Source organism: Coenobita brevimanus, chromosome 60 (assembly GCF_032717465.1).
Source record: "Coenobita brevimanus isolate Jiangsu-jjx chromosome 60, ASM3271746v2, whole genome shotgun sequence".
Lineage (NCBI taxonomy): Eukaryota > Metazoa > Arthropoda > Malacostraca > Decapoda > Coenobitidae > Coenobita > Coenobita brevimanus.
In genome coordinates this window covers 2779938-2802258 of record NC_137013.1, presented here as the reverse complement: position 1 = coordinate 2802258, position 22321 = coordinate 2779938, and the positions used below count along the sequence as shown (strand labels likewise).

General features: G+C 41.8%; 1 protein-coding gene across 1 annotated transcript in view; it reads right to left on the bottom strand.

Annotated features, from left to right (window-relative positions):
- The window catches only part of LOC145403101 (uncharacterized), a 49111-nt gene extending 33135 nt beyond the window's left edge, over positions 1-15976 (bottom strand). Inside the window, exon 1 of the mRNA XM_080274931.1 lies at positions 15895-15976. Within this exon, the coding sequence (XP_080131057.1) occupies positions 15895-15976 (82 nt within the window). The remainder of the gene's footprint in view (positions 1-15894) is intronic.
- Positions 15977-22321: the final 6345 nt, after the last annotated feature.

The window sequence follows — 22321 nt, the reverse complement described above, 5'->3', positions numbered from 1 at the left end:
AATGGATATGTAGAATTGAAATGGGAAAATAAATATCCAAATATTAACAACAGAGAGTAACTATTATAAAACAAACGCTTGGTCGATCTGAAAACTCGATATTACCATCATCATCATCATCATCATCGTTGTTGTCATTAATCATCAGTCATCATTCACTAATCATTATCAACAACAGTCTGAGATACTTAATTGCATAACGAAGGTCTGTCTCATCTTTTCTCCACTCTGACCATTGACTGTTCTGATCCACCCAGACTTTACAGTTCTTCAAAATACATCTCTGCATCACATCCTCTGTCTTACTTTTCCTCTCACTCAGTCCCTGGGTTGCCATTCCTGATTGCCCGTCTGTTATTTGTTCTAAGAAAAGGACGTGATCTGTTCGTTTCCACTCTATTTTATTGTGGGTAATTATAGCCTCTACTTTCGTCTGTTTCTTATCCAAAAATATTTTCTTTATACCTCTTCAGTAAAAAAAAAAATCTATCTTAGCAGCAAACTGAAGAACGTTCAGCTGCTCACCATATATGTAAATTCCATTGCCGTTCTAGTCTAAATGTACGAAAACATTGTCTTAGCATAATAATGGCCTAGGTATGTACAGGGATGTGTGGATTTTTTGTGGCATTAGTTAAACAGCGTTAATCTAAGATGCAAAATATTAATATAGGCATTTCCCGTTATTTGTAAGGAATGTGTTGCAAGAGATCACAGCTTTTATTACAGATGCAATTAGTACAGCAAATTTGGAAAGCCTTGTAAATCAGCTTCATAGGGAAACATGAAACATTACTGGGCAATATATATGTGCTTTAATGTGGACTTTGCAGGAAAAAAGAGCATCAGAAAAGGCGACTAACAACGGGGACTTGCTGTACTTAATTCTCTCGAGGAACCTGAACTTGGTGCGTGAGGGTGCTAATGTAAAGACAGGGTGGGGCGGGTCAGTGTCAAGGTGATGTGCGTGGTGGTGCGTGACTCAGCTTCTGGCACACCCTCACCACACCCTGCCGCGTTTCTTAATCAGAGGTACCGGTGCTCCTAGAGGGTGCCAGAGACGACTTGCGGGGGTACCAGGTAAGGCGGTCGGTGAGGTAGATTTTGGCACCTAGGCATGCAAACCAATTACCGTATATTTGAGTGTCATCAGTGCTATGTAACAGTAGCGACTATGCCAGCGTACAAATTTTTTCTTAGTTCAGGTGATTATTATCTTATATTTTATTGCATACGGTGTCGAAATTCAATGTAAGCTGTGACGAGTTCTTCACAAAACTTGGGTCTGACTACGCTGATACATCGTGAACGGTACAAGATAGACTGCCGCTTGTGATTATGAGGTTGTGTGTGTGTGTGTGTGTGTGTGTGTGTGTGTGTGTGTGTGTGTGTGTGTGTGTGTGTGTGTGTGTGTGTGTGTGTGTGTGTGTGTGTGTGTGTGTGTGTGTGTGTGTGTGTGTGTGTGTGTGTGTGTGTGTGTGTGTGTGTGTGTGTGTGTGTGTGTGTGTGTGTGTGTGTGTGTGTGTGTGTGTGTGTGTGTGTGTGTGTGTGTGTGTGTGTGTGTGTGTGTGTGTGTGTGTGTGTGTGTGTGTGTGTGTGTGTGTGTGTGTGTGTGTGTGTGTGTGTGTGTGTGTGTGTGTGTGTGTGTGTGTGTGTGTGTGTGTGTGTGTGTGTGTGTGTGTGTGTGTGTGTGTGTGTGTGTGTGTGTGTGTGTGTGTGTGTGTGTGTGTGTGTGTGTGTGTGTGTGTGTGTGTGTGTGTGTGTGTGTGTGTGTGTGTGTGTGTGTGTGTGTGTGTGTGTGTGTGTGTGTGTGTGTGTGTGTGTGTGTGTGTGTGTGTGTGTGTGTGTGTGTGTGTGTGTGTGTGTGTGTGTGTGTGTGTGTGTGTGTGTGTGTGTGTGTGTGTGTGTGTGTGTGTGTGTGTGTGTGTGTGTGTGTGTGTGTGTGTGTGTGTGTGTGTGTGTGTGTGTGTGTGTGTGTGTGTGTGTGTGTGTGTGTGTGTGTGTGTGTGTGTGTGTGTGTGTGTGTGTGTGTGTGTGTGTGTGTGTGTGTGTGTGTGTGTGTGTGTGTGTGTGTGTGTGTGTGTGTGTGTGTGTGTGTGTGTGTGTGTGTGTGTGTGTGTGTGTGTGTGTGTGTGTGTGTGTGTGTGTGTGTGTGACTCATGGTGATTGACTCCTTACTCTTTCATAAATTGGTGGAGAGTCAGGGAAATCAGTTTTGTCGTTATTCTCTCCTTTATTTAATTAGTGATTTCAGAAAGTATCCTGTTGCATGGCTGTTATAGTATTATGTAGGTGTTACTTGCATCTCTCTTTTCTCTCTCTCTCTCTCTCTCTCTCTCTCTCTCTCTCTCTCTCTCTCTCTCTCTCTCTCTCTCTCTCTCTCTCTCTCTCTCTCTCTCTCACACACACACACACACACACACACACACACACACACACACACACACACACACACACACACTGCCACCCATAGTTCACCTAACGAAGCGGCCGTAAGAACACAACAGCAAGCAAACCATTATCTCATAGAACATCATCTGAACCAAACTCGCATATCATCTACTAAACTCCCAGTGGTGGCATGAGAAAAGGTGAATGAAGAAGGTCTGTCAGGGTTCGGAGATTTGCTACATACATACATACATACATACATATACATACATACATACATACATACATACACACGTACACAAACATATATACCTACCTACATACATACAAACAAACTCCGTGTCAGTAGTAAAGATGCTTATTTACCTCTTGGCTGTGGGGAGTTTTTGCCACCTATCGTAGTAGTGGAGTAACCCCGGTCTGTCTGAATAAGCGGACTCATCAACCGCAGGCAAGTAATCGTCCCTGAACACCCGACTCGTGCAGTGAGCCAACGTTCCCTTACGGTGGACAAAGCCCTACCACAGCGAGGCGCGGGGAATAGTGTAGAGGTTTGGTTCCTGGTCGGACGCCACATTTGCGTTTCTACCTAGTTAACAGGGGCACAACACAGGGCTCCACGCCACCCCGATATTTGGTTGTATGGTTACCACCCAACGTTGTAAACCATAAGGCTTGGCATTCGGTATAGAGCCACCTCAGGGCATCATAATAGGCACCACATCACTCCTTAGTCCTGAAATAAAATCTTCCTTTATTCTTTATTCTTTATTCTTTATTCTGAGTCAAAAAGTTAATCATGATTGATTTTCGTAAATTTGGTAGTCCACTTTCTTTTAATAATAGTCCTGTACCGTTTGCAAAAAAAAAAAAAAAATCAATGTAAGTAATTAGCAGTAAAAGAGTAGTATAATTTCATGTCAGAATTCCATTTTAAGAAATACTAAGTCAAAACCTGTCGATTATAATGTGTGTGTGTGTGGGTGTGTGTGTGTGGGTGTGTGTGTGGGTGTGTGTGTGGGTGTGGGTGTGTGTGTGTGTGTGTGTGTGGGTGTGGGTGTGTGTGTGTGTGTGTGTGTGTGTGTGTGTGTGTGTGTGTGTGTGTGTGTAAACCAGGTGATGAAAAACGACCACACACTAGTTTCAATTGCATGAACGTGTCTCAGAAGCCGAGCTATTTGTTACTGTCCGATAGAGAACAGGCTCCGTGTTAGCCCCTGACGCTGACAAACTGACATAATTCTTCAAAGACCCTTCATTCCTTCTATCCGGCGTTGCATATCTGTATCCTCTCTCTCTCTCTCTCTCTCTCTCTCTCTCTCTCTCTCTCTCTCTCTCTCTCTCTCTCTCTCTCTCTCTCTCTCTCTCTCTCTCTCTCTCTCTCTCTCTCTCCAGACGATTTTATTCACCTCAGGGAAGTTCTTTTCCAGCCGTTCAATATAGCCTCCAAAATCCCTCTCAGTATAAAAGGACTTTCTCAAATTTAAAACAATCATCAAGCAGCAGGAATAAACTGTAAAAAATTCTGCGTTAAGGGATCAAAAAAGTTTATATATACAGCCAGTGGTCTCGCCTCTGACGCAAACAAACTGGTGTATTACTTGAGGTATCCGTAAACCCTCCATAAACATGCACTTGCTCCCTCAACTCTGCTAGTGCCTGGAGCTGCCTTGACTCGGTAAGTGTTGGTCAGGTTTAGCTGGAGCTCATTATGTTCACAGCTAAGGGCGTAACACAGCAACACGACCCCCACACACCCTAATAATAATAATAATAATAATAATAATAATAATAATAATAATCCATGGCTCCAATTCGTTCTTCTAAACCGAAAATCCAGGGCCACGACCCACAATCCCACATCAAGAATTTTGGCCTTGGCTGTCATCTGTTAGGAGTATATAATGATAGACTTACATATCAGTGACCCCCCCCCACACACACACACAGATAGATGGACAGACAACTCACAATTAGCTGATCCGTCAATTATCACACAGTCGTACCGTAAGCGTAAGGTGTCTGCGTCAGAAATTAGGTCAAGTACATATCAAAAACAAAATCGGTACGAACTGAGCTAATACTGAATTACATAGTTCAATTTTTTTTTTTTTTTACATCAGCTTCCTTGTGTTCTATTTTATTTCTGATTACAGTTCCGTAACCAATGCTTTTCTATGTTCGCGTTTCATGTGATATATAACAAGTTTTTTAAGTGGCGAAAATACTCTGGACAGAAAGCAATAACCATACTTTCTTCCAAATATCCTGTTTGATGTGGGTAAGTAGCATTTTTCCTGACCTGGGAGACTTTGCAAATCCCTTCCTTAGTGATTTATTTTGCATAGGACGGCTTAACATTCTCCTTGTGCTATTTACGCCTGTTAAACTTCGACAAAGACCACATCAGTATCTTACAAAATGTTATTAACCCAGACTCCTATGACTTACTCTCAGGGGGCATGAGGTGGAAAAGAATGCCAGAGCTGTCCCGCCCATTTGAGAGTTAATGGTGACAATATTTACTCTCAGGCTCTTGTGACATACTTTAAGGTGAATAAAATCATGTGGTGTTTGCTGGAATGGAATGCTTGACTTGTTCTTGCCATGAGGGAGGTAGGGCTATCGGGGCAGGAGTGGGGCGCGTCCATATCAGGGGAGGCATGGGGCGCGACCACCTAACACAATTTGCTGACGCCAGAACCCCCCCCCCTCACACTCAGGCCACTAGTTAATGGTGTCGGTGTAGTGAGAACTGAACAAGCAAGAATCCAAAATATGAACGTGGATTAATAATTTATAACCTAGCTTTCGGCCATCATAACAACAAAATTAAGCCCTGCAAAGACACACACACACACACACACACACACACACACACACACACACACACACACACACACACACACACACACACACACACACACACACACACACACGAGTCAATCTTTCTGTACAATGTTGATTGATTAATTGTAACATTTACTTATTATTCTGAAGCATTCTCTTTTCAGCGCTGGCAATGTTGAGTCTGTACATTTTAACAGCCTTTATGAGTATTGGTGAGTTGGACATCCAATAACTGTTACACGATTATTTTGAGTATGGACCTTGCATATTACTAAACTTTCTACAACATGTACTACTGTATAGCTAACATTCCAAAAGCGCGTGTAGCTACACCCACGATTTTATAACCAGTAACTGTATGTAACTATTTAGGAGGAAGAATGTGTGTGCCAAGACCCACCACCTTCTTTCGTTGTATATGTAGTCTGTATACCTTTTACAAAAATAAATATTTCAAATCAGTCATACAGTACGTGAGATTTCCATCAATAAAATATAGCTTGCAGTGTATCTGTGACTAATTTTTTTATCAGCATTTACATATTCTTGGATTTCAAAGTAGGCTATTTCGGATGTGTTTTGTGCTACAATTCCGATCGGAGTCGTAATAGCAGTTATTGTTAAGTGTTGTAATAATAATGAAGATTCATGTGATATAATGGTGGTGAGTAATATATATATATATATATATATATATATATATATATATATATATATATATATATACACACACACACACACACACACACACACACACACACACACACACACACACACACACACACACACACACACCACACTACCCTCCAACAACGATCTATCCCTTCCCCCCAAGGCCAGACGCTTGCTACTCCGCTAAATGAGGGGGTTAAGGTGTACGAGTATTCAAGAGCTATTCTGATAATAGGGAGATGGATGTGTAACATGCAAAAGTAATCACTGAGGGAGAGGTGTTACGGTATCTCACAAGCCAACGAGAACACGACCCTGTATCCAGCTTCCTGAACTAACTGTGTATGCAGTGTAGTAGTGAGTATTAGGTGGACTGACGTGATTATTAAGGGAACAGTGAGTAATGAAATGACTGTTTAAATCAAATGATTCATTCAGTGGAAGTGATTGACAGAACAACGATTAACAAAATAATAGTGATTAGTGATGGAACTGTTAAATTGATTAATGACTGAATATTGTTCACTTGAACACGAGTGATTAAATGAACAGCAGTGATTAAATACACAATGGTATATGAACAACACTGATTAAGATAAAAAGCAGTGAAACTGAGCAACAATGATATAATGAATATTAATAATCATATGAAGAGTGATTTTAAAAGCACAAATAACAGTGACTTAATGACGAGCTGTGAATAAATGAACAAGGGGGATAACTTGAACAACAGTCACTGAAGGAAGAACAGAGAGTGAATGAAAGATGAGATGACTGTGCAAACTCACTACCTCATCTATAGTCTGTCCACTTTATGTTGGCCTAAAATCGCCACCTCTCCACCTTGATTTGTGAATTTCAACAAGAGATCAACACTAGCAAATAATATTGGTCTCAGAAAAATGCAATTGATAGGATGTAGAACCGTAGTGTTGTCTTATCCTGCCATTGAACAAGAGATGAGCACTAGAATTTGTTGCTAATCACGAAGAAGTGCAATGAAAAGGATGGAGAGCGGTAGTATTGTCTTTTTCTGCCATTAAACTGTAACAAAAGATGAACACTAGTATTTGTTGCTAGTCACGAAGAAGAGCTATGAAAATTATCTAGAACTGTACATTAGTATTATCTTATTGTCACTGATCTGAAGCAATATTTTAACAAGAAAAATATTGGTTGTCACACAAAGAAATTACTATGGAAGGGATGTACAGCTACTGCCATTCTTCCATGAGGTGTAACAAAAAATTAAATACGTGGTGCTAGTCACAAAGAAGTGCTATGGAAAGAACGTAGAGCCGCAGTATTACCTTATTCTACCACTCAGCTTTAACAAGAACACGGTGCTATAATCCCTTCCCTTTAACTTGACCCAGATTTTCGTCCTTCGGCAGCTCATTTCGTGAACCTCTGCGCCATACTGAGGCAATGCTATGAATCTACATCCTTCCCATGACATCTTTTTTTACTAGCATCATATTCTAAATCAACCGTTACTACTCAACATTCATGAAGAAGAGATGGCAATTTTAGGTCAAGTTTCAGAGAGCATAGCCAAGAAAAAGTGAACTGGAAGAGTTGAAAAGCAGTGTTGTCGTCTACTTCTCCATCTAATAACGTGACATAAGCTGAACTAACGAGCACTTGTTTAAAGGCCGCCTTCCCCGGGCTTTCCGCTCGATGTCAAAAGGCCTGTGTTACGGTAACTTCAATGCCCACAAGGAAAGTGATCCGCCTAAAGGCCGCCGAAGCCGCTCGATGTCAAAAGGCCAGAAATGGGTCATAACTAGGGAACAGGCGGTCCGATTGGACTGGAAATTGTTTTATTCTTCAAGTTAGAGCATTTTAGCGGTACCTTGTTCTGACAAAACTTGAGCTACAATGCCCAGTTTTTGCTGTGGTACGGTAACAAATGGGCAAACCAACAAACATACAGAAATTGGATCGTTATAATATACATAGATAGATCTCCACGAAGTTAACCCCAAGACTCTGAGGAGGCATGTTTCCTTGAATTATATTGCCAGCAGGAGACTTCGTTCACCTTTGGAAGTCGTGTTGGGTTTAAGGAAGGATAGTTTTATTGCTCAAGATTAATAAGACTGTCGTAAGCTGAATATTTTTGTAGGTAAGAAATTTGTGTGTGAGTGTGTATGTTTGTGCTTGAGTGTGTGTGTGTGTGTGTGTGTGTGTGTGTGTGTGTGTGTGTGTGTGTGTGTGTGTGTGTGTGTGTGTGTGTGTGTGTGTGTGTGTGTGTGTGTGTGTGTGTGTGTGTGTGTGTGTGTGTGTGTGTGACTGAAAAACAAATCACCAAAACTGTTGTGAGGCTTCATACAAAGTTGGAAGGAAGGCTGGGGAACAGGCCAAGTACTGGGTGATAGGGAAGAGAGTTTCAGTTAAAGAAAAAAAGTGACAACAAGAAAGTGGAAGAACACGTTATCCTGTTGAAGACGATAAGGTGTAAAATAGAATATACGTATCGCTGTGGAAATAAATCGCCATGGAAGAGGTGTTAGGAAATATCTCCAAGCAACGAGAAAAGAAAACCAGATCTCCGTTTTCTATGGGGGGTGTGGCTGGGTTGGGCGGTTTCACTTGGCCTGGTTATCTATTGTACGTACAGCCAGACGATTTTATTCAGCTGGGAGTGAGTCTAGGAGCCTTATGTATTACACCATCGGCATTAGCCCCTTCATGGTCGGGATAGCTTTAGTATTTTCTTCTCCAGTTAATGTCAGGAAGTTTTATTCAGAGGAGTATGAGAGCGCTTTGGTGTAATATGCAAAATAAATCGCTGAGGAAAGGGTGTTACGAAATACCTTATATATATTACACCGTTTCCATTAGCCCCCTTATGGTCGGGATAGCTTTAGTATTTTATTCTCCAGTTAATAGGAAATTTTATTCAGAGGACCGTGAGAGTGCTTTGGTGTAATATGCAAAGTAAATCGCTGAGGAAAGGGTGGTACGAAATGCTTTAAAACAACACTAGTCTGGCCCAGATTTGGCGTGAGATAAGGAGATTCCCGTTTTCCGTGTTGTGCGGAGAGAGAGAGATAGAGAGAGAGAGAGAGAGGAGTGCAGGATCCTGTTTTATATAGCATCAGACGAACATATCCAGCAGGTGGTGAATTATAGGATGTCCAGAGTGTTATGCAGAACAAACTATAACACAGGATATCATCGCATAGAACACGTGTTTCCCGTTCTCTCTGGTGCAGGAGGAGGGTCGGGGGTGGGGGGACTATGGCAGCTTGACCTAGTATTTCCACGCTCAAGGCCTCGCCCTGTCACCCGCGCCACCACGCCCCTCAAACACCCGCCCAGAGGCACGTCTCAAACAAGCTTACAATCCATTCCCTGAGGTAATTGTGATTAGAATTTCTCAGGAAGGACGCTAAAAAGGAGAATATAGTCTTTCAACATTACCTCTTTCTCTTTCCCATAAGAGAGAGAGAGAGAGAGAGAGAGAGAGAGAGAGGACAAGAATATAAGCTAGGTAAGACTGCAAGGCTCCATTTTTTAAACTGTTATAAAAGATAAACACTGGAATTTGTTGCTAGTCACGAGAAGAGCTATGAAAATTATTTAGGACTACATTTGGCGCCCTGCAGAACGAAGGGGTAGGTTGCCATTAGGCCTGAAAATCTAAGGCTAGGGGCCTGACCAACGTCCCTGGCAGCTTCAACATGATAGAAAAACTCCTTTGAATTGATCCACGGTGCCTTGGCCACAGGTTACTCTATCAATTGCACCATCTGGCACCAAAAGAGAAAGGAAAAAAAGAGAACTAAAAAGAAAAAGGCTTGATATGACAGGAAAATTATAAAAGATATTAATGATTTCAATGTAAACAACGAGGAGTCAGTCTTCCCATGTCTTATCTTATGCTTAAAAAAAAGAGAAAAAGAAAAAAAAGAAAGAAAGAGAAATCATCGTTACGGGAAAAAAAAGAAAGAAAGAGAAATCGTTACGAGAAAAAAATTATAATGTCCGTTATTTATATCACGAGGAAGGACAGGGAAAGAAGAGTGTAAAATCTTTCCGTATCTCTTACCCTTCCAACAAAAGAAAGTTTATTATAAGAGGGAATCATTTGTTAATCATCATCATCCGGACCTCCTTTCCCGCCCCTTTGCCAAGCAGGAAGCAAGATGTGAGGGCAACCTGGAATATTTTTGTACTATAAGTCCTTTCGGCACAGCACACTAGATTATCTCTTCCTGGTATGAGAGCTTCTTTATTTACCGGTGACACTCATCTGATTTACCCAAGCCTAACAAACCAACGAAGCCTAACCCAGCGAAAACTAGCTTAATTTGAAATACAGGAACTTGCCCTAACTTAAATCTAAGAGACCTACCTAGCCAAACCTCATTTAATTCTAACCGACTAACCTAACCTAATCTTGGCAGACTAAACTAACCTTCCCATGTCTAATCCCTCCTAACCTAGCTCAAATCGACGAATATTTGAGGCAGGGTTTACGAAAGAAAACGAGTTTCCCATTTTCTGTGGTGTGGGGTGAGACGGAGAGTGGGGAGGGGCGTTGGCCACATGACTGAACATTATATTCCAGTTAAACATTTGACGATTTCATTCAACTGAGGATGAGTCATGGAAACCTAAGAGTACTGGGGTAATTGTGCTCTTTTTACTTTAAATTGGCCGAGCTTTTCGTCCTGTTGTCGCTCATTTTACGTTGCTTGGTGACAGAAAAACACAATAGCGCTTTACATCCTTTCATGGCACCTCTTTGTGACTAACATCATGCTCTAATGTTCATCTGTTGTTACAACTTGGCACTGAAGATGGAGAGACGGCAATATTAGGCCAAGTTAAAGTAAATGGGGTATAGCTATAACATCGCATCACGTGGTAACATGATGCAGAAAAGGAAATTCGTGTTTTCTCTGACGTGCGGAGAAAGGGCGGGGTTGGGTAGGGCGGGGCGATAGTTACATGACCCGGTGTGCTACTCCCAAGGCCTCGCCCTCACCCCACCACGCTCCACAGGCTTCCACGCACGCAGGCAGCAAGGTGTGGGGGCAGGCGAGGTGAAGGCTGACAGGCGGAGGGCAGTAGGTAAGCAGGGAGGAAGGAAAGGGAAATCGAAAGCAGGAAACCAAGGAAACAGCTACAAATCAAAGTAGGTAGGAAGGTATGAGGGCAAGCTGGGCAAGGCTGAAAGAGTAGGGACAACAGACAGGGAAAAAGGAAGGTAGGAAAATAGGTCACAAGGAAGAAAAGCAGGGAAATGGAGAAATGGGAGGGTTGAGAAGGAAAAAGCAGCATATTGGTGGGGAAAAGGGGGGGAAAGCAGCAAGAAAACGTAGAAATTATGCCGGGAAAGCTGAGAAATAAGGAGGATTTTAAAAGAGTGGTAAGGCAGGGAAACAGGGTAGAAGGCAGGGAAGACCAAAGGAATAGAAACGAGCAGGCAAATGGAAGACCGAAAAGGGGACGGAAGGCAGTAATTAGGCAGACATCAAGGCAGGGATGACTGAAAGAATGTAAACAGGCAGGCAAATAGACGAGGATGGATGGCAAATAAGTATGGAATCACTATCATTCACTGAAGACTTGAGAAATGTTGGCAGTACGGAAACCAGACATGTGCAGTGGAGCGTAATGGGAATGGATGGCGCCAATTTGGAAGAGTTTAGATTGCTCGCACTGAGGTACAAGGTGGTCCATAAATAACACCCCACTAGAAACTTGCCATGTTAAATGCGCTCTGGGTACGAATCGGTATGTTGGTTTCGACGTGGATGTGGCAACGGAAGCAGGAAATAAAAAATAAACAAGATAGACCTTGATAACGCTGACAGACCCGTCCCAACAGAAAACGCGAAATCGCCCGGTGGAGTGGCAGAGGCTTCTAGTATTTGAACCAACCTATACAGTACAGTGGGTGACAGAAATATTATTAGTTCGTCCCCCTTTCATCAACACTGTTCTTTGTTGTTTTGTTTATTATTTTGGAACTATAGTGCAACGCCATCACTCTAGGATGACCAACCTGTTTGACTTTAAAAACAGACGATTTTGCTTGCCATGGAGAAATGTCCCAAAGTTCACAGATGCATTAATCGTAAGCCACGCCGAAAAAAAACAGTTATAATAAAAGGTAGACATGCAAGCGTGGAGAGGGTTAGGTAAAGTGAAATGAGGGACGGAAACATTCAAAGGCGGGGAGTGAGTGAGGGCAGGGAGAAATAGGAGTCAAAGGCGGGGAGTGAGTGAGGCCGAGGAGTGAGGTGTAAGGCGAGATGTGGGAGGCCCTGTTGACCCACTTCCTGTTTTGGCCCTGGTGGAGGTGCCCCACATAACACACCCAATCCTTTTTTCCAGCCGAATGAGAAACTGTATGATGTTTATTGCAGTACTCTCACCAGGACAGCAAGTCACGAAAGATCTTAGCCAATTCTTGCGATAGAGAGTTAATCTGTTCATCAGTGAATTTTATTGTCAGTATTTCTCTCTCTCTCTCTCTCTCTCTCTCTCTCTCTCTCTCTCTCTCTCTCTCTCTCTCTCTCTGGTTCTAAAGTGCTGGGTAACGTTACTAAGTTAAAAGCATAAACAGTCGATCATTTCGTCTCATTAACTCTCCCCCTCTCACTGACTCCCTTCAACCTCTGTCTCTTCGTCGCACTGTTGCATCTTTATCTGTTTCCTATCGCTACTTCAATGGTCACTTTTCCTCTGAACTGTCTGCATGCATTCCTCCACCTCTATGACGGGCGCGTAGCACCCGTATAGCAGCAAACTCTCACCCCTTTTCTGTCCGACTCTCTAATGCAAGAGTTAACCGTTACTTCCAGTCCTTCATTTATGCAACAGGTCAACTCTGGAACTGTCTCCCTCTGTCTGTATTTCCTGCTTCCTATGATCTCCAGTCTTTCAAACGCAGTGTGTCCAGGCATCTCGAAATGATCGTTGGCTTACAGATTTTTGTTTGTTAATTCCACAGGTAAAACACTTCTTGTGGAACCTTTACGATGAATGGGCACTCATAACCCCTTCAGTGCGATGGCATACTTTCTTATTCCACTGCCCGATGCGTACGTGCCTTGTAATGAAGTCCATGTTCTTAGTGACGTCCATGTCTCGTAGTGAAGACGCTGTAGGAGGCTGTATCTAGCTTCTCCAGCTCGAAAACTCTCCTAAGTAAAACCGAACCATCTTGTAGGTGGGAGAAGAAAATATGAAAGACGTCAATGTATCGAAGGCGTTAAAAATCGGTCATTATTTCCAGATGCAGTTGTCAGGTTTCCGTTTAGAATCTTTGGCTTGTACACACACACACACACACACACACACACACACACACATTATATATATATATACATTATATATATATATATATATATATATATATATATATATATATATATATATAAAATGTGTGTATCTATATTCACATATGTTTATTTATATTGGTTTATTTATTCATTTATTTTGTACCGGTATTTCCTTCATTTATTTTATCAGTGTTTATAATGACTGTGTGTATGCCTCGTGTGGAAAGGAAAGGTGTGGCTTTCCTGTTTAAGTTAGGTCACTCTGGGTTAACTCATGATTCAGACAACCCTATTATTTTGTTACACCTTATTTAACTTAGTGTGTCAGAAGAGTCTGGGTGTTAATAATTTCATACCCTTTTCACGGTCGGGACTACCCTAGTAGTCAATTTCAACTAACAGTAGACAATTTTGTTCAAATGTTAGTGAGTTATAGGAGTCTGAACATTAATGCTGGTATCACTAACCCTCTCATGGTCGGGACACCTCGATTATACAGGTCCAGCTGACACCGGACGATTTTATTCTTACCAGAGCGAGTCTAGGAAGCCTGTGTGCTAATTTATCATATGAATTTCTTTTGGGTATGGACGTCCTTCCATGGTTAATTAACGTTCGGGTACTTCAAAATAAGTATGCACTGCTAACACAGGCTCATGACTAATAAAATCGTCAAGTGTTATATGTAAAAGAATACAGAGAGCACTATGAACATTCCCAGGCGCCTGTGGCCCTGTCTTTGCTACCTAAAAGCTTGTGGTGGTATATGGAATGGAGCACTAGAGTTTGTTCGATGTTCAGAGTTTTAACAATGCGGAATACGATGCTAGAAAATGTGGGTCATCTTGGATAAATGGTGTTCGTATGTAGATGTTCCGTTCTCCAGAAATTTACACATCTGAGAAAACGTTAAGGGTGAACTGCCATGAACTTTGTGTGCATGATTTTTGTTTAAACCTGTGTGAAAATGGTAGAGTAATATATTGAAAATGATATAAAAACAAGATGAAAAACTGAAGCTCATGAAAGTCACGAAAACGAAAGCGTTACACTGAAAACGCAAACGCCTGGCATTTACCGGAACAAGCACACAAGTTGCCAGTGTTCGCCTTCTCTGGATAAGACTGCGAGGGTGGCCAGAGGCTTGGTTGCTGCGGTTGTGGGTATGTGTTGATCCCTTCAGTACGGTGACTTTTGCTACCTCTATACGACTATCTCAGACTAAGGGGAAGCCTCTTGTTGTAAAGGAAGCTACACTCTTTTCCTCTTAACTTGACCCAGATTGTGGTTGTAGCTTATTTCACGCAGTTCAGTGGCAGGATGAAAGGTAATGCTGCAGCTGTGCATTCTCTCCATAATACTTCTTTGTGACTAGCACCATAATCTTGTGCTAATCTCTTGTTCCAACTCAGTGATCAGATTGGAGATATTGCAATATTAGATCCAGTTAGAGTTAAAGGAGTACATTAAGGCTAGGCTTTAATTATGTAACCCACACGTTCGTAAACTCTCTCTTACGCTTAAGAAAACCGTATGTGGGTAGCGGTAACAAAGCGAAACAATATATAATCGAATTTATGGAATTAACTGTAATGAGGGCATACAGACGTAGTCAAAATTTCGGCTACTATTTTCACATCTCGCATTCCTCTGGTGGGTAATACTCCTGAGGTGAAAAATGCTAGGCATGTTTTTCTCCCAGTCAGCTGATTGATGCTCTATGATAAGATGCGTCAGGGAGGTAAATAACAAATATTCCCCATAGGTGTGATTATGTGTCCAGTGGAATAATGGAACATTTATTCTTGACTCGCGTAAAGACCTCTCGATATTAATTCCTATTTCCACTCAAAGGGTAACAGAAATTTGAATTACTCATGCCTTGAGCGAGACGGAATGAGGAATTTCCCCCTACTGTACTTTTATCCTGCTGGGACACCTGTTGAAAAAAGTGGGCTGTCGCGCGCAAGCGAGAGAGAGACAGAGACAGAGAGGGTAGTAGTGTCTGCTATTATACTAAATTTAAAAATTATACTATAGCATTGTACCATACAATTTTAAGAGTATTACGAGGGAGGAAGGAGAGGGGAGAGTGATATTACAATAAACACGTCACTCTTTTCTCTTGTTATGGTGCTAGTTTTGAATTAACTTAGGTTTTTTGTCAGAGGAAGTTCTTATGTGATACTGTTCTGAGTATTAGCCCAACATATTAACTCTGAAAATGTTCCAGGTAATGAACTGCTTGATGAAGACCATTGCTAAGTCCTGCAGATTATAAGATTTCTCTTAAACTGTATAAAGTAGTCAAGAGATATCAAGATTATCAAATGCACGACATCGTAGTAGCAGTAGTAGTGGTGGTGGTAGTAGTAGTAGTTGTTGTAGTAGTAGCAGTAGTAGTAGTAGTGGTAGTGGTAGTGGTAGTAGTAGTAACAATCACCCCTGCAGAGCCACCCCGTGCAGTGAATCAATGTTTTCTTGCGGTGGACAACGTCTCGATACAGCGAGCCGCGGAAGAGTGTGGAAATTAGGTTCCTGGATGGATGCCGCAGTTGCTTCTCTCCACCCAGTTAACAAAGGCATTATAGTAGACTCCACATCACCCTGTAATTAAGCCGTATGTTTGCCACGCAGCGCTGTAAACGGTTTCCTGGATAACAGGCTTGGCACTCACCGTAGAGCCACCCCAGGAAGGTGTAGGCAGCACGACACCTAGTGAGTGAGTGATGGCCGCACCCGCCTACCAACGACGCCATCGTAGAGAATGAACTAAAACTGAACACAAGTTAGGATTCACAAGCCATGGTTTAAAGGAGAATGTTTCAAAAGATGACGACCTTGTGATTAGTGATGTGTCTTGAGTCAGCGTAGGAGAGGAGCTTCGTAGCGCCTCTACATCAGCGATCTATTTTCCATCTTACGCCGTACTTCCCCTCGTGTGTTATGTCTCTCTGCATATCAACACAGCCATCATCAGTAACATATAAGAGAGTTATTAAGCCCATGAAAGTGATGGTTTTTGTTATAATCGTCTTGACACCAAACCATTCTTAGCTTAGCGGAGCCCTATGTAGTGAAGAAGGTTGGTGAAAGCTACATCAAACACCAACAGGTCGAAAAAATATATATCTACACTAAATATAATCGTCTGGAGGGAGCAAGAATAAACTTTAAAAATATGTAACACCTGATTCAAGAGGCTGAGGTGTGATGTGCAAAATAAATCGCTGAGGAAGAAGTGTTGCGAAATCTCCGAGGTCAGCTTGAAATACGACCCTAAATATTCTCCACAATTCTGCTTTCTCGAGTCACAAAAGGGTAAAGATGATTATAAATTCACATGAGTCTAGTCAAGAATTCAAACTTTAAAATCTGATCTTACCTAGGACTGTACAGTATATTCCTCAAATTTTCTATTGTTGATATGAGCAGAAAATTCGCCAGAAATTTTGCGTTAATCACAACATTAATTTCTATGACGGAAAAAAGAAAGTAGGAAGACCAGACTTATAGTTTTACGTTTGCCACTTCCAGCTAATTTAAGCTCGTATTCTCTTCGGTTAAAGTAGGTCCCTAACACCTCTTCCTAAGCGATTTATTGGCTTCTTACTCCTTTACTCTCCTTTTCTGTCTCCTGTAAAACCATCCCATTACCACTATCCTCACCATAAATAACAAGATAATGTTTACCGGCCTTATCCAATACAAAATCACTAAGAAAAAGGTGCTAGAGAGGTGAGAATTCGAACCTTTATGCACACTTGGGGAAGCGTCCTGCAGTGGAATCAAAGGAGAGTGTATACAGTATAATCAGTTTTAAAAAATCAGTACGAAGCTTAATATAATGATCCGGAGACAGCAACAAAAAAGGAAATATACGTAATCTGACTGAAGGGGTTTATTTATTTATTTATTTGGGGGGAACAGTTGCAGACATTAATACTGATCCACCTCATAACGATATATAACGAGAGACTGAAGATTGACTTCCGAAATACAGTAATGCGATTTGCAGAGCCCAGTTAAGTTTTCAGGATATTACGGAAGAATTTCATGTGTGTTCGACTCAAATGTATATCGGTGTTATTGTCCAGAGTTGTAGTAGTTAGTTGTAGCTGCAATCTCACGCTCATGTGATGCAAACCCAGTGGACTGCAGGCTGTTGTTCTCCTCTTGCGGTTCACCATCTTCCTTTCGAGGGATAGGGAGAGAGCTGAGGGATGTTTGTCTAACCAGACAGCGGGGCCAACCGGTTATATCAGAGCCACTGCAAGAAGGCATCCTCTTCACCACCGTGCACAGATGTTTACACCATACATTAATACCCCCAGTGAAATGGCGGGGGAAAGGGCGACATGGAGGCGATTTATTTGTGGCCACCCCTTACGGGATTAAGGCGTCTGGCAATAGATATACAGACAGATAGACGGTGAGTGAATGATTATAAAACCTCGTTGGCACCAAGTACTGACGATCAATTATCACCCCCAGCTGCTATGACTCACTCATCTAAACAAAATCTGGCGTTAACTGGAATAAAATACTAGAGATATTTATACTACGAGAGGATTGAGGGTGACAGTATCAACACTCCCATTCCTTTGACTCTTTCTCAGCTGAATATTGTCTGGTGTTAACTGTGATATAATACTAATGGATTATTTTACATACGTATACCATTATGTTTCATGTGACGGCAGGATTGATGGTAATAACAATGTCTGCTGCATTTTAATACAACATAACCAGCTAAATGAGAGGAGAATTAAAAGAAGAACCTCAAGAAGGGGGAGAAAAACAACAACCATCTTATATCATACACTGAGACATTACAAATCTGGATAAAACTTCACTTTTCCTAAGCACTTTTTCATGCTGATTTCAGATACATGCTTTCGTTGTTTTCCGTCACGTTTAGTTGTCTTTATTTTAGAGATGAGTATTAGCTATATTTCATGAATGCTATTTCTCACCATGAAGATTTCAAGAAGGAAAAAATATGATATCTCAAAACTCTAGACGTGATGCGCGCGCGCGCGCACACACACACACACACACACACACACACACACACACACACACACACACACACACACACACACACACACACACACACACACACACACACACACACTCCAGGTCAGCAACAAAACCACTTCAGAAAATATATGAAACAGTTCTTTCAGGCTCTCAAGAAAGATTGTGAAACATTTGAGTTCCCTGGATATCAGTTCCCCAGAAGAAGGAACATGAAAATATTGTTGACATTATTGTGGGTGGCAAATTTGTTACCTTTCAAAGACGCAAGTTATAACAGCAAAATGGGCAATATATTGAAAAAGTTTTGGATGGATTTTGAAGCTATCGTTCGAAAAATTTATGGAATTATTCGAGCGTACAGATCACTAAAAGCTGCTGCAGACTCTGATCAACAGTTTTCACGATTTAGGAGAGCAAATTAATCTGAAAATGCTCCATCTGAATTCTCACCCGCAAGATTTTCCCGGTAGCTCTGTATAGTGAAGTGCAAGGTCAGCGCTCTCACCAAGACACTGTCATTATGGTGCAATGATACCCAGGCAGTGCAATGGCAGTGTGATGGCTGAATACTGCTGGCTCCTGAAACGTGATAAATCGATTGCAGCACAAACTCGAACACCAACCAGACTATAGCTTATATGAACCTAAATCACTCTAGGTTGACTAAAAAAAAATGTGAAAAGTAAGGGATTTAACTTTTCTAGTATTGTATGTTACTAATGTCTATGTGTCTCAAGCAGTATAATTTAATCAGTACATGATGCGTGTAATTATTCAACTTTTTTTTTCTTCGGATATCAAATGTAACAGACAAAATCTACCTGCATATTATGAAAGAACTTCCAAAAGTTTTACAGAAGGAACCACTTTTTTTAGAAGAAAAAAAGAAAAAACAACCCAGTGTTAATGGCTGTCAACAACACGAGGGTCATTAGGCAGTCAGTTTTTGCCGAATCCTACTTTCCCTTAGGATTCAAAAGGCAATAATCAAATTAACGTCCAGGTCCCTAACTACACTCCTAGGAGAACAAGGACAAGGGAGAAAGCAACTGTCCATGAGTTTCTCCGGTCCAAGAATTGAATTAGGGCCCTTCCAGGTGCGAATTGGATGTGCTGACCAATACACCGCCGGCTCCCTGTACCAAGATCCGAGTCTGCATCGTTTCCACATGTGTCCAGGACCCATATACATATAGGGTCTTCTCACACCTTTCCACTACGCAGATTTACTGACGTCACGCTTGAGACAGGGCACTCCCCCCATTTCTCCCCACCCACCATCTCCCTTGGGACCTCAGAGGGAGGCCTCAAGTCGCGGTGAGGTGCAGCTGTCTGTCATCCTCCATACCCACCCCTCCCACCTTGCTTCCTTTACACAACTCTGTTCCCCACACACATTTCCTCAACTCAAATGATTGTTTAACCTCTCCCTTCTCATATTTAAAGGTACATGATTTACAAATAAACACAATATACTCTAATAGTGACATTTATTAGGATACATGGATATCATCTTGTTATAAATGATACCGGATGTTTATTGGTACTGCTACCGGTATTGACTATATGTTACTATGCAGGCTTCATTTCCTTAACTTCGACATCTTACTCTGCAGCTTTCGTGTCGAGTTAGCCAAATTTCTGTTTAATACCCGCATCCTGAAAAATACTCGGTATCGAACAAAAAGGCTAATTACTTCAGTAGGAAGAGACACATGCCTATATATTAGTACTGACAATGCCTTGCCAGTTGTCTTTTAAATTACCGTTGGTAAGGCTTAGGTTTTATGCTGGTTTTAAGCCACAGTATGTCAAATGTATATATTCCGCATATATCATGGAGAGAGAGAGAGAGAGAGAGAGAGAGAGAGAGAGAGACTGCGTAGATACCAAATCGTTAATTATAAATAACAAATCTCTTAATCCGAGCTACTAAATATATGTGAATGTATTTCATATACTCTTTGTGGCTTCATGTACATAAAACGCTATATAGTTTTTACGAATTATTCACTCTTTGAGAACGAAAAGTGGCTGTATAAATCATTTCCAACGACCTGGCACCGTTGTTTTTGCGACCTGGAAGGGAGGGAGGGAGGGAGGGGGATGATAACATACTTCTTGCCAAACGCTTCCAGATAGAATTACTACGTTACGAACCTGCTTTAAACAAATACATTCTGCGATATACCGTACTTAATTTTCAACACTACTGCTTTCTTGCTAGGGTACTCAGTAATGGTTACCTACAGTACGTGGGTAGAACAAAATAATGGTGGGTAAATATGAATACTAGCAACTCATACTAGTGCGGTGGCCAATTGCCTCAATTTATTTTACCTGGGCTGGTAAATGCAATGCACCACGTGCTTTTCCACATTTCTGCAAGCACTAACCCCGTGAGGGGAGATATACTGTACAGCTTATAAAGAGCAAAGCCCACCATATACAGGGATATGCACCTACGCAGAGAGAGAGAGAGAGAGAGAGAAAGGGGAAGGGACTTAACATTTAATGAAGCTGATGGCAGATTCAGCGTTGGCAGGGCGTGCTCTTCAAGGCGTATTTGATTTTTTGGAATATGCAGTTTAAGAAGTTCATATTTTACATTTCTTTTATAAGCACTGTGATCAAAGTGAAGGCTGCAGATCCGAGCAGTATTCGGATTTATTGTGTCTTTCCTCTTGCACAGATGAATCCACTTACGTCTAATCTCTTCATCTTTGGGGAAAATATGGAAAGTTATATACCCACCTTTCTTCAGTAAAGAGTTACAGCCAAACAATGCACAACTGACAGGCATTATTTCACTGGGCACGTACAATGGAATAAAGTGCAGGTGACAGAGGTGACCTGTTTGGCGCCGTGACCTCTGAGCAACTGAGTCTACTTCTCACTATATGGCAACCCCTTCTCGGAAGACCTCACTTGGTGTCTTCGCCATGACGTCATGCGCAAACGCGACGCGTTTTGGGGTCGGTATGGTTAGACCCTGTATGTATATGGGTCCTGCATGTGTCTATACACCTGTACAGTACCATCGCGATCCCTAGTTTCTTTACCTCCCTTGGCTAGAGGGAAGTCGAAGTCAGAGCTGTGGAAAAGCCAGGCAAACGGACACGGTTAGTCTAAAAGTCTGGTCTTTACGATGGCAGAATTGCTCGCAGACATCAAGCCCAACATTGTCAGTGACGCTCACCACATAATCGCTGTCATGGACAGAAAATCTGACATGAAATGATACGGAAAAAGAAAGGCATTCATATAATTTAACGCATTCTATGAATGCTTCTCGGTTTCCAAACCATGATGAAAATATGGTTTACGTCCGAACTACCTTTTTCCGAGTGCTCAGTGCTCTCGAAGCACCAAGATATTTTCAAAACAGTGACTGGCCAGGCCCTGTGAGAAAGAACCAAAGCAACGAGAAGAATGTGTGTACAGTTTCGATATCGGCATAATGATAAAACACGATATTACTTGATGTAGTTACTTTACTGTAGTAATAATCACAGGCTTCAAGGCTGCTGCAAGAATACTGTGAACATTCTGGAAAATATAGTTCGGACAGGAACCGTGTTCACATTATGCATGGGAAAGCGAGAGTCATTCGTAGAGTGCGTAAGTGATATGAATGCCTTCCTTTTTCAGTTGCATTTCAAGACAAATTTTTCAGTCATAATACTGTGCTTATGTGGTAGGCGTCAGTGACAATGCTGGACTTGCTGTGTGAGGCCATTCCGTAATGGTGAACCATCATCAGACTGTAGGACTACCCATGCCCACTCGCCTGACTTCTCTTCAGCCCTCGTTTCAACTTCCCACTAGCCTGGTGAGTAGAGAAACTAGGGCTCGCGATAGTACAACTGGGGACGTTTATGTAAATTCGTGTGTTGAGGGTCGTATTCTCTGGGAAGATTGAGATTTAGCAAAAGTGTCTTTGTCTGCCTCAGTGACCTTCGTGCAGTCGATATGCAGTAAGCCCAGATTTGGCACTTCTTGTTCAGTATAATTCTGTCTATAAAGGTGCTTTGGTCAAAATATCTACATTTCGTTTTCAC